At 36.5% G+C, this 13336-nt stretch overlaps 1 protein-coding gene across 1 annotated transcript in view; it reads right to left on the bottom strand.

Annotated features, from left to right (window-relative positions):
- The window catches only part of smchd1 (structural maintenance of chromosomes flexible hinge domain containing 1), a 76789-nt gene that overhangs the window by 62267 nt on the left and 1186 nt on the right, over window positions 1-13336 (bottom strand). Inside the window, exons 3-8 of the mRNA XM_079809546.1 lie at window positions 11886-12044; window positions 6561-6643; window positions 5212-5345; window positions 3636-3750; window positions 2789-2908; window positions 253-419 (exon numbers count right to left, since the gene is read on the bottom strand). Of these exons, the coding sequence (XP_079665672.1) occupies window positions 253-419; window positions 2789-2908; window positions 3636-3750; window positions 5212-5345; window positions 6561-6643; window positions 11886-12044 (778 nt within the window). The remainder of the gene's footprint in view (window positions 1-252; window positions 420-2788; window positions 2909-3635; window positions 3751-5211; window positions 5346-6560; window positions 6644-11885; window positions 12045-13336) is intronic.

The raw sequence follows: 13336 nt of genomic DNA, 5'->3' as shown, positions 1-13336 counted from the left end.
GCCAGTAATTGGTGATGTCACTATGTAAAGAAACACTACGCACATATAGACTGAACACGTAATACGCATGCGCTCACCGTTTTCACAAATTTGTGTTTTTGTAGTTGACAAGATAACTATATCGCTTTCTAAAACCCGTTTCCAAAAGTTTGCCTTTTCAGACCCCCAAAACGCTGCTGTCATGTAAATGAACATGATAAGTGTTTAAATGCCCCTAAGGGAGGAGCTTGTGTATGTGTTTTTCTGACGTACGCTAACTCTCTGGTCCACAGAGTGAAATTCTGTTTGAGGTAGGTGACGTGTTCAGTTTGGATTCCAGTGATGACTACTGCAGTGAAACTCTCCTTTCCATCTTCTTCAATCACAATAGACTGCAAAAACTGCTCTTCGCCGACATTCACATGCGAGCAATCCCCAGGCTGCAAAAGAAAACACACATGCATTTAAAAACAAAATCCAGGTGCCAAGAATAGCTGGGTTTCCATCAAAACGTGAAGCAAATCTTTTCAAAGTTTGCAAAAAACAAACAAAAAGACATGCGAATTAGGTGCATTTCCATCAAGTTGTTTAAGCAGATGATGGTGGTATTGGTAACCTAGAAACCAACAGTAAATGAAACACTGCGAACGAGTCAGCTCTATGAGCCGGCTCCTTTAAGTGAACGTTGAGAGTCGGTTCCCGTCTGAGAGCGCTTTCCCTTCTTGTATATTAAAACAAGACAGAAGAATATGACTATCCTTTCGCTACACTGCTCAGCCACACATCAAGCAGTCATTAACAGGATGTTATTTTGATGTGTATGTGCGTGTGATCTAGGGGTGTGCACGAATAGTCGAATATTCGATCTGTAATTAATATTCGAAAAACAAAAATACTATACAAATTTTACTATGTTGCTTTGCTGGCTGTAAATGCAGTGAATCTATGATAAATCCCACTAAAACTCAGTTATAACTAAATCCACTGGATGGCATGTTAATTTGATTGTATTTGATCGCATAATGTCATCGTCTGCCTCGCGATGTCTGGAGCCCAAATATTCGAATACAATATTTTGGAAAAATGCCCATCCCTAGTGCGATCACGTGTGATGACATACAGTACAGGGTTCCCACTCTTTCATGAACGGCAGATTCAAGGACTTTCAAGGACTTTTTAAAGCACCTTTTATTTTAAATCAAGCACAACAAATATGATAAAGGTGGGTGTGTTACTGCCAATATATCAAATACCTACTATACCGGTGTCTATCATTAATGCAGTAACGCTAAGGCATATACTGACAACTAAAATACAATTTCCAATGAGGAAAAATTTCTAATTTTACAAAATCCAATGAGTAAAGAGGCTGGTGTACAAGAGCGAGCGAGTTTTAACGAGATTCAACTTATTCCTGCTTTTAACATTTATTTCACACTAGTTTTAGTTTTCTTTTTTATAAATCATTACTTAATTATAACATCAAAATATAGAGATAACATTGTATACATGAATTTTCCAATTAAATGAAAAGATATGGACAAGTTAATTGTTGTGCATTAAAAATATGCAAAATTATTTATTAAATCACCTGTACATGTACCTTTTTAAAAATCCATTTGAAGGCTTTTAAGACCTGCACATATATTATATTTAACATATATAATTGCTGCCGTAATAACGGCCCATTTCAAATGTTTACGTGCTTTTCTTCTTTTTATTTTTTGAGCAGTGATGAAATATATCGCTCTTGTAAATACTCGCCATCATTTCAGTAAGTAAAGTCTAGATCTTTAAAATGCATCCAAATTACAGCACAGCGCAACCGTACGGTGGCCTGCAGTGGTCAAAAAGGATATAAACAGGGAATTTTGAAGGGATCTCGAAAACTTCGAGATGTGGATTCGGACGATAATTAAATCACCACACGTCCTTGGTGTTTGTCTAAAAACAGTAGGTAATTCGGACAGGGATTTTTACGCGGGTGGTGGGAGAAAAACACTGACATTCTGGATTTTGGCTGCAATAAAATCACTGACTAGCCCCTGACAATGATGAAAATACGACACGACCCCAAGAGAAACAATTACCATCCGAATAGGGCTTTTGACATTAGATGGCGCTTATGGAACAGCAGAAATATATTGAAATAGCTTCCTCCCGTAGCGCTGGTTTGTTCTGGCTTTGGCAGCGCATGAAGGCCAATGTTTGTAATAGCACCATGCTACTCTAACAAAATGTAGTTAATGCTTAATTCAAGCACTTTCAAGGACCTATGTTTGTTTTCAAGTACTTTCCAGGCCTTGAATCCATGCGTCTTAAATTCAAGAACTTTCAAGTACTTTTAAGAAGCGTGGGAACCCTGACAGTAGGTTACACAACATAACATTCGAGTGCGTGTGGTCGAGCAGTGTGGCGTAAAGATCATCCTTAATATCGGGTCAGAAAACAAGATGAGCAATACATGCAAATGTATACTGTTATTACTGAGCTGAGCCAAATGATCTGGTTCAGTTCTCTAAAAAGAGCCGGAATTCCCATCATGAGGAAACAGTCGATCAGTCACGTGGGTTTAATGTTCGCTACGTCAAAATTTATTCGGCAAATACGTTTCCATCTCCCATTATTTGCATTAACTCTTTTTCGCACAAGTCAAAAACCACCTCAAGCGAGCGTAAAAAAATTAAGGGATTTTTTTTTTTTACTTTGACGTTTCCATCACTCGTTTCTGATGCGATACTTCAAAATGCGCATAAAAACAGGGTGAAGGTTCATGGGTGATACAAGAAATGACATGCATTTCACTCACCTTCCTGTTTCTAATGAAGCCAGAGTAAATGTCTTCCTTGTTTAGCTCCTTGCGCTCAAAGTCTTCTTTAGACATGACAAATTCATGAACATCTGGAGAGCCTGCAGGTTTACTGATCATCTGAAACACATTACAAGAATAGTAACACAATTTTTAAAAAATTTTAACATGTGACAAAGGGGTTTTTAAGTCAAAATCATCACCCCTTCCACAAAGCCATTTTATGGTTTCAGAAGATCTGGAAATCAATGTATGAGTCCATTTACATTTTATTCTGTTGTTGTATGTTATTGTATGTCAACTGTTATTGTATGTAAAGAGATAAGTAGAAGAAAAAAGCATAATAGTTTAGAGACCAACATGAGGGCGAGTAAATAATGAAAAATAAGTAAAAAATAATCTTTAGTAACATCACTATATCCTGTTTTAAAGACCCCAAGGTTTGTTCAAGTTAGCGTGAGCTTACAGACTGTCCATGGCAACTCTAACAAACAATTTATAAAGCTTTGCATCTACAGTGACTTTGCATGGTTGATTTTAACTGAAGCATTCATGATCATGCAAAACTTGTGCGTGGACAGTCAGTGAGCTTGAACTGAATGAAACTTTGACTTTTCCCGCATGGACATGCACCATGGCACAGAGAAAAGAAGTGAAACATGACTGTGGATCAGCCCACTTAACCAAAACCTGGTCTATGGACACTTTTTTTTAAATATTTAATTTACCATTGCTCAATGAACATATCTGTTCTGCTTTATAGAAAAGTGATGTAACAAATCTAATGTATTAATTTGCAAGTATGACATTTGTTGAAAAAATGTGAACAAACTGCATGCAAACATACCCTGACAGACTGGCCGATGTAAAACACAGCCTGTTTGCCTCCAACTCCAAAATATGAGATGTCACTGTTCAGACTGCGTGGAACCGGACTTGGTCGCTCATAACCGGGGTTTTCACTATGTCCACAACAAAGAAGAGAAAAAAAGCTGATGGTCATCAAGGCAAGCTCTATAAGACAATTAGTATTTGAATCTATGTCCGCATTTACATTAGATGGCTCAAGTGACCCAATTCCGTTGTTTTCCTTCCATGTGGCACAGATAGGATATGACACATGAAAGTGTAAGCAGGAAAAAGCACATGCTGAAATATACCTGTTTTAGGTCTCATTCATATGGAGAAATAAATCTGATATGAATCGTGTATGTCAGGTGGACACAAATCACAGCCGTTACAGCAGTGATCATTGCTGCATTTGCCCTGGCTGCAACAAGGGCTCTCCTCTTTCTTCGCCTTAAGAGACCAATGTTTTGCTGACCTTTATCTCTTTCTCTGCCAGCGTTAAAAAAAATACACAAAAAAACAGCCACCGCCAGGGTTTTTGATCATTTTCACAAAAATGTAATTGCCCATAGAATATTTTGTTGTATGAATATCTGAGCATGCAATATATCAAAAGAAAGCGCAGACCCTATTCTAGCTTCATTCCTATTTTATCAACACTTAAATATGGGTAAGTTTCATAAAAAAAGCAACATTTTGAACAAAAAGCTGAGAAAAATCACGTTTTTGTCAAAGACTACAACCAGATCAGATTCAGAGCGATGATCAAACACAGATGGAGTAGATCAAGTCCATCAACACCCCTAATGCTTGCGAAGTCCTATTATTAGCGAAGTCCCATTCTGGGTCGACATTTCATTCGGTAACATTAAGCAGTTTTGATTTATTTGATGTTTAATGTTGATGATCACGTTATTTTACATATGCATCTGCTTACATACGATCGCTTGTTTTTTTGCGTCTTGTTCACCGGTGTTTTGATCAGAAGATTCTGTACTCATTCAGAAGATGTGTAATAGCGCCCCTTAGTGTATAGGGGGAAAAGACGGAAAATTGCGTGTTTGGCGAGGAAGCGTTTTCTCACAAAAAACTGAAAATTCTGTGTTTGGCAGGGAAAGAGTTAAAAATGGTGTGAAAAGCAAAAGCTTGTATTATCATTTCGTCTACGTCCACTGTAAATTGTGCTGTTTTTACTTCCTTTTCAGCCTAACCTTTTCCAGGTCAGTTCGGCAAACTTGGGTTGTTTCGCCATGTGTATAATGTAAATGCAGATATTGAATTTGGGTCACTTTTAAACGAAGATGAAAGCTGGTCATCAAAAAAAAAAAACAGATACAGTCAACAAATCGAAATTGGGCATCAAAACCTGCAGTGTAAATGCAGCCTATAATAGGCATCATACAATGAGCACAGCTCAATTGAATATTATTTCAAATATGAAGAGGGTATTTTGGATGCAAAATAACCTTTTTTAACATAATAATTACCAGCATAACTAGAATTATGAGTAGTTTTGGGTTAGCTCACATTTGATAAAATAAAATAAACAAGTGTAGGTTTTATGAAGAGCACACCTATGAAACGTGTCATTTTCTCGTATAAACTTTGACAGACGGTAAACGGCCCAGTTGTTCAGCTGTTTAGATGTCATTCCACATCCATTATCCATCACCACAACAGCAGGTCCTCCCTGAGACTCATCGAAAAGCTGAAAAACACAGAGTGAACAAAAAATCTGGATCATGGAGACTAATAGTAGGTCAAAGTGCACTAAGTGCCACAAAAAGTACATTACTGCATAATTCACTGAATGAACTGAATGCTAAAATGTGTAATAGCGGATGTTTTTATGTGGTTGTTTTATCTCAGAGAAAACGCAGGCAAATGCATTAGCATGACCAGCAGCCTTTTCCAGTTAAACACAAAGATTTTTTTAAACCACAATGAGCTAACTAGCTAAATCAACTTTTATAAACAGCAGGCATTTCTTTTCGTTGTTTTTGGGGGGTAAAAAATAAAGGAAGTGATGTGTTTCGTTTGGTTAGGGGTGTGGGTTTTTTTAGTGTTGATTTCAAATATCAGTGTTTACAGTACCTTTAAATAAAAGCCCTAGTGTACTACAGTATGTGATCTACTGTTCATTAGTTTAGGGTGAGCAAGTTTATCTTTTTTTTTTTTCAGAAAAAAAAATGTATACTTAAATGCAGCAAGGATATATTAAATTGATCAAAATCGATCACAAAAATATTTTTCCACAAAAATATGAAGCAGCACAACTGTTTTCAACACTAATAATAAGAAGAATACATGTTTCTTGAACAGCAAATCAGCATATAAGAATGATTTATGAAGGATCATGTGACACTGAAGACTGGAGTAAAATTCAGCTTTGCATCACAGGAATAAATTACATTTTAACATGCATTTAAAAAACATTTTAAATAGTAATCAAATTTCACAGCATTCTAGTTTTTACCATATTTTTGATCAAATAAATGCAGCCTTGGTGAGCATAAGATACTTTTTTCAAAAACAATATGGTTTAAACTTTTTCTAATACGTTTGATAGGACATGGAGACACTGAAACTTGATCTCCCAATCAGGACCCGAGATAGGTAAGTATTAAGTCTGCGTTTAAAACAAAGAAAAGAAACGATGACAGAATGATGGCTAGTATGCAGGAAACTCTATTTGTGCAGTGTGTGCATGTCAAAAGATTAAATACGATTTTAAGCTTGTGACATGTAAATGCGCACATCATCCCAAAAACACTGTGTTTAGATTGAAGCAAAAATTGTCCATGTAAATGTAGCTACTGAAAATGAATGACTTCCAGTCACAACTTTAGGATGTATGCCACTGACAAAGAGAAAGTTCACTAGGGTTTGTAATAAAGAAAGAGGGTCAGTGTTGAATTCTCACCAATCTGATTTCAATTCTCCTGATTCCTGTGTTTTTTCCTGTGGCTGACAGTGCGTTATCAATGAGCTCAGCAAAAGCATAGGCTGCAACACAACAAAAAGAGAAACACAGAACACATCAAACTGGCACCATGTACATTAGGATTGTGCCGATAGACAATAGCCATGCACATTTCCATTACCCTTCAAAATGCGCAAACTGAAATTGCGAACTGAAAATACATGCAAAGTAATTGCGCCAATTTCGCAAAAACTCCCATATATCGCTGAAAAGTTTTTACGCTCGCATGGTCGTTTTTCAGGCAATTCGAATTTTCGCAAAACTGCAATGGAAACAGGTCACCTGGCGTACGTAAAAGTCGATAATTCGGTATGTTTGGACAAAAGACGAGACCGAGTTCTTTATTAAACTCATAAAAGACAACAGAATTACAGGAATAATGACTCTAAACAACAAAAAAATGCCACAAATGATCATGACCTTGTAAGCAGATATGAGGGAGAAACACCCAGACACACCTCATACGTGCCATTAATGCTTGAAAAACATGCCTACTTCCATTAATAGTAACGTCCAGTGCGGTGGCTGGGATATACATAAACCCAACATACGTGGCAGAATTTTTGGAATGACTTATCCGCGAGAGGGAAAAAAAAAAGGTTTTGTCGCATGACATCGGTTAATGGAAATGCTGTCGTTTGGCAATAGTTTTTTATCGCCATTTAGAAAAATCTGTAATGGAAATGCAGCTAGTGATATTGTGTAACGACGATAGCCAAAGATATCATCAAAAGGAACAGCTATTGGTGATATGAATAGGATTTGGCATTTCAAATTATTGTATGAAATTATTATTATTATTTTTTATAATATTACAATTCATTTGCCTCGCCATAATTTTAAAGTACATCACTGCATAACTGACGCTCTGCAAGGATAATAAAAGCTTGGATAGATTAGCTTACTCCTCACTGAAAATGTTTTTAAAACATTTAGCCCTTCTATATTACTGCAATTATCAATAATTCTCTAATGACTGGGCAGGTTCCATTCGCTCTCAAGACAGCGGCTATCACACCAGTTCCTAAAAAGACTGGGTGTGATGCTGAAGACTTATCCAACTATAGGCCTATAGGAAAACTACCTTTTCTTTACATAAATATCTGTCCGCGAATTGTCTATTAGAAACATTTCAGTCTGGATTTACATCAGGACACAGCACTAGGGGTGTGACGAGATCTTGTGCCACGGAGCGTGAGGGTGAAATTAGCATAGAATACGCCACCGCTATGTTTACATTACATCATCCACTTTCGTTTTGCTTTTTTTAAAATAGAAAAACCATTTAATTCACTTGTATAATGGTCGCTTCAGTAAACTATTGTAAACATCTGCTCTGCTCTGCAGTCGCACACAGACAGTGCAGCAGGAATCACAGTTCACTGATCATGTGACGAGCGTAAGGTGAGGGGATTGACAGGACCATGGCAGAAGATTCGTGTGCAAGTGTCTGATAAAGGTCTTATCTAGAATGCGCGCTCAGCACTGCCACTCCCTATTCACAGAGTACATGTGAACGCGAATCAAAAGCGAAAGTGAACGTGAGCTCCCTGATTCGTGCAAATTAGGTGACCTACAATAGCCTGTCTCCCAATATCAAAGCTGTCTTATGCTGGGCTGTGTAGTTGTAACCACTTAGCTCTGTTTTGCTGTTTGCACTTTAAATATTGAGAGAGTAATTTTACTATGGTTGCACTTATTGTTTGCATTTAATAAGACTAAGAAAAAAAAGTTAATTCTTTCTGTTATTTATACTGTTTTAGTTGAATTAGGAGGTCTCACACAGCCTCAATCAGAAGTTCTGGAAGCTCATGATTCATGTACAGTAAGGTCTGAAGAGACTTATGTGAAATCATACAGGAGAGAATCCAGTCAGTTGAGTTTGTTTGTTATAGTGCTTGAGTATTGTTGTCTTTCAATGCATATGATTAGTTCTCAGAATGTAGAACTGAAATGACATTCATTACAAGATGATGAGTCAAAAAATTTCAAAATGCACCTGCAGACTATTTTTCCAGTCATGAATTTTGTCATTGAGGATTTCTTAAAAATACTGTGCAAAAATCTTGTCTCGTTCTCGTGAACCCAATCTTGTGTCTCATCTAAGTGTCCTGTCACACCCCTACACAGCACTGAAACTGACTGACCGTCTAAAATCTGAACGACCTTCTAACTTCTGCTGATACGGGTGCTTGGAGAATTTTGTTTTGGTAGACATTAACACAACTTTCGACACTGAATGTCATTCCATCGTCCTTGAGAGGATTCTTGAGTGGATAGGCATATCTGGTGTTGTGTTTGCTTTGTTTAAATCATATCTCCCTGACTGCTTCCAGTATGTATGTTTGGGGAAAAAGAAATCTAAAACAACATTGGTACAGCAGGTTGTACCACAGGGGTCTGTGTTAGGGCCCATTATCCTTTTGGAGAGATCATTCGAAAGTTTGGTTTCATTATGCTGTCAATACACATATTTATGTTAGTATGCACTGACATTTCCAGGCTAAGACCTTCCCTCTCCTCGCCCATGTCGGGAAGGCTTGTTCAAGCCCTTATTATGTCTAGGCTTGATTATTGCAAAGCACTTTACTCTGGTCTTCCTGATGAATCCATTAAGAAACTGCAATATATTCAGAATTAACGAGTACGGAGTCATACAACTGTTCACCAGCATATTTTCCCCAGTGTACTTTATCAATTACACTGACTTCCCATATAAGCACGTATCGATGTTAAAACTCTGATTTGAACATATAAAGCTATTCATGGGATATTCTCTGCATATCTCTAAAATAGTTACTCCATTTACTCCAACTCAGTCTCCTTGCTCTTCTGGTTCTCGGAAGGGTACGGTCAAGCATTCGGTTTCAGTTCCAAGGTTATGAGTGTTACGGCAAAAATTAATTCATTGACATCACTAATAAGTAGGGGTGTAACGATTCATCTACTACAACGATGTATCGTTTTATATTCCTATGATCTAACTACATCGATCTGTGCTCGGCAAGTTGGCCTTCCGGACAACATATATCGATCTAACATTGTTTTAAAAGGTAATCAATCGATTGTATCGATAATAGGAAATAACGCATTGGATTTAAGCACGTCAGACTTTATATGGAAGTTTTTTCTTAGCACTTTTAATGATAAAGGCGTTAAACATTACTCGATTCAGTCTGCCTATCTGTGACATCATCGCAATGCACCAGCAGCAGCGCTAAGAAAACAAAACATAGCATGGCGGATGGCAGAGGAGAAGCCAACGAGCGAGAAATTATCAAGCCACCAGGAGAAAGAGCTACCTGTACTTTCAACCCTGGCTTAATGTTACCTGTGCATTCCTGACACCAGCAGAGCGAGTTTTTAGTACTGCTGGCGACATAGTGAACGCACAGAGAAGTGTTCTGCGGTCAGATCATGTTGATCAGTTGATATTTTTGAAAAAAAAAATTCTGTAAATCTGTAGTCATTGAAGCGTAGTTGGTTACATTTTATCTTTTGTTAAATATTGTTTGTTTATTAAACTGAGAGTAGTAGCAGGTTCAGCCAGTTAATTAAACCTGAAGAAATGTTGGTTGCACTTTATTTTTGATATTAATATTGTATTTATATTATTTTAATGTTGAAACACAACAGCAAAAATAGCAGGTAAACCTACTATTAATTAAACCTGAAGAGAAGTTAGTTGCACTTTATTTTTGATATTAATATTATAATATTTGTATGTTGGAAAACAAAAGCAGAAGAAGCAGGTTAACCTACTGTTGAAATGTTGGTTGCACTTACTGTGCTTTTATTGAAAATGTATTGAATATTGAAAATGAGAGCAGAAAAGGTTAACTTCCTGTTAATTCAACCTAAACTGTTGGTTGCACTTTATTCAAATAAAATTTGAATGCATTTGCCATTAATTGTTGTTTACTTGTTTGTTTATATCCATAATTAATTTATACCTGATTCCCTTACAAGAAACGAAAGGAATCTAGGAAACTTCACCTGCACTGACCAGTATCCAGATATTTATTTCAGTCACACAATTTTTGGCTAAAAAGTTACTGAATCGATTTCAAGTCACTGAATCGTTTCGGATCGTAACGTTCTAAAATAACCAATATCGTCCTTAAATCGTATCGACAACCTCAAATCGTGATACGAATCGAATCGTTACGGTTACACCCCTACTAATAAGAGACAAACCATAATCCAATTGTCTTTATAAAGATTTATCTTTCTTGCAAGAAAGAGCCACGGTCAAACACAGCCATCCGAGGCTGCCTTAAGTGTGAACTGGGGACACAACGAAGCCACAAGCTTCTTATACCCCCCCAATGTCTAAACACCCCTTCTCAGTAGTTTACCACACATGGTAAAAGTGAGAAACAACACACAAATGGCCCCCTGCTGTCTTAGAAACACAACGGCCCCTCTTTTGTCTTATAACTAATTTAAATTATCCAACCCCTTTGGTTCGGGAAAGCTCTCAATTTAGGTGTCCTGCCACTACCCCCCTGGGTTTCTAAAGACACTGTGTTTGTTAAGCTTACAGAGGTGTCAGCATGGCCGAAACAGTTTCCTGTGTGAACTCAAACATAAATCTTCTTCTGTGATTACATTTTTCCCCAACATGAGCAAGCTTTATTTCAAACACTGACTTTCAACAACAACTTGTTTAACACAAAATACTTCTCTTCTAATTTTTTCACTACATAGAGAAATAATAAAAAATAAATTAAGACAGTTATATAGCGTTATCAACATATGTTTAAGTTGATTAATCTCACGGCGTCTTTGAGAGATTAAGCGGTGTTAATGCAGCCTCAAAGGCACACTCATTTAGTTTTTACTTTCACTTTCTGTAATGGCTGTGGTTTCTGTATTTACTGTTGTTTGAGACTTCTTCACATAACTCGCACAGAGTTTGCACATAGCTTGTGCAATATCCACTGGCTCGCCTTCATGGTTTGAAATATTTATAATATTGCGATATGACTCCATCTTTGCTCACAAAATGATGGGCAATGATTCACATTTTGTGCGAGTCATTTCCTGTGATGATAAAAGTAAGTAAATAATCAAATAAATGAATAAATAAACAAGTAAATGAATGATAGAATAAATTAGCAAAAATGCCTAAGCAAAAAAAGGCCCCCCCACACCCAACGATAATATTGTGTATCAGCGATCTTCACAAACTGACGATAGGACTATGGGAATGTATATGTGTACATGTATGCCAGCCCGGCAGAGGTGAAAATGCAAACTTACGCAACGCTTTCTGTCCTTCACTAGCATAGTACTCATACATGCCACATTGCACTAGAGTATGGTAGTGCGGCAGATACTCAATCCGCTCTTGAGTCGCCATAGACAGCTGCTGATTCACAGATTTCAAAAGGTGCAAGGTTTTCCCATCGACCAGCTCCTCTGTTACATCAAAACACATACAATGTCAGTACATATTTATTTATTTGGATCCCCATTAGCTATGCCCAAGAGCACAGCTAGTCTTCCTGGGGTCCACACAACACATAAAAACATTCATTATTTATTATAACAAACACAAAAGACATAAAAAAATATACTATCAAAAACATGGAGGGTTACATCAGGAATTTTATATAATTAGGGTAGGGTTACATCAATAATTTTATATAATTTATAATTATTTTTTATATAATTTAAAAATAAATATTTAAAAAAGTACATTTTCATATGCAAAACTATGTCAAACAACTAAATTAAAGTCAATAAAAATTTAATATTTATTTATTTTGTACAGTATAAATTATAAAATAAAATTAGTCTGTTTGGCAATACATTTTATAAATTATATATTTAAAAAAAAATTAAACATTAAAATGGATATATGTAAATTCAAAGAATACTTGATTTACTTTTTAAATTTTTATGTAAATGTCAATAAAAAAACTACACTGAAAAACTATAAACAAAATGAAAATAAGTAAAATACAATATTTAATATAAATCAAATATTTTCTTTACTTTTGTATAGGTTTGAAATAAAATAATGAAAATAACTACAATGTTTATTTAAAAAAAAAAACTTTGAGAGCTCTTACTGTTTACATATATACCGTTAAGCACACAATTATTCATAACAGGACAAATTTTTAATTGTGACAAATAGGCATCTTCTGGCTGAAAATTACACAAAAAGGTGACAAAAGAAAGCAAGACATTGTGTTAGAGATATTAATGAAGAATATTAGCTTCTTTTTTTTACATTGACAAAATATTCCATGTCCACAATTATTCATACCCTTTCTCAATAATCCATGGCAAAGCCGTTTTATTTTTCATCACAGCTGTCAAATGGTTTTTGCACACTTCCACTGGGATTTTGGACCACTTCTCTTTTGCATAGATCTCCAGGCCCTTGAGGTTGGAAGGCTTCCTTGCCATCACTCTGGTCTTCAGATCTCTCCACAAATTCTCAACTGGATTCAGGTCTGGACTCTGGCTTGGCCACTCCAAAAAGATGAGTCTTCCGAGCATAGAATTGATGACCAAAAGGCGGCTTCTTTGCAAGGCGAACTTTTCTGTGCCTGTCTTGAAGTGGAGTCCTCCCTGGTCAATGTCCATGGAGGCGAGCCTTGTATAGTGTCCGTTGGAGTGTCTGCCTTGAAATGTTGTTACCCCAGCATTACTCTGAATATTCAGCATGGCTTTGCTGGATACTTGAATTCTTCCTAGCC

This window comes from Gobio gobio (assembly GCF_949357685.1).
Source record: "Gobio gobio genome assembly, chromosome: 2".
NCBI classification, from domain to species: domain Eukaryota; kingdom Metazoa; phylum Chordata; class Actinopteri; order Cypriniformes; family Gobionidae; genus Gobio; species Gobio gobio.
This window is presented reverse-complemented; position numbering and strand designations above follow the sequence as displayed.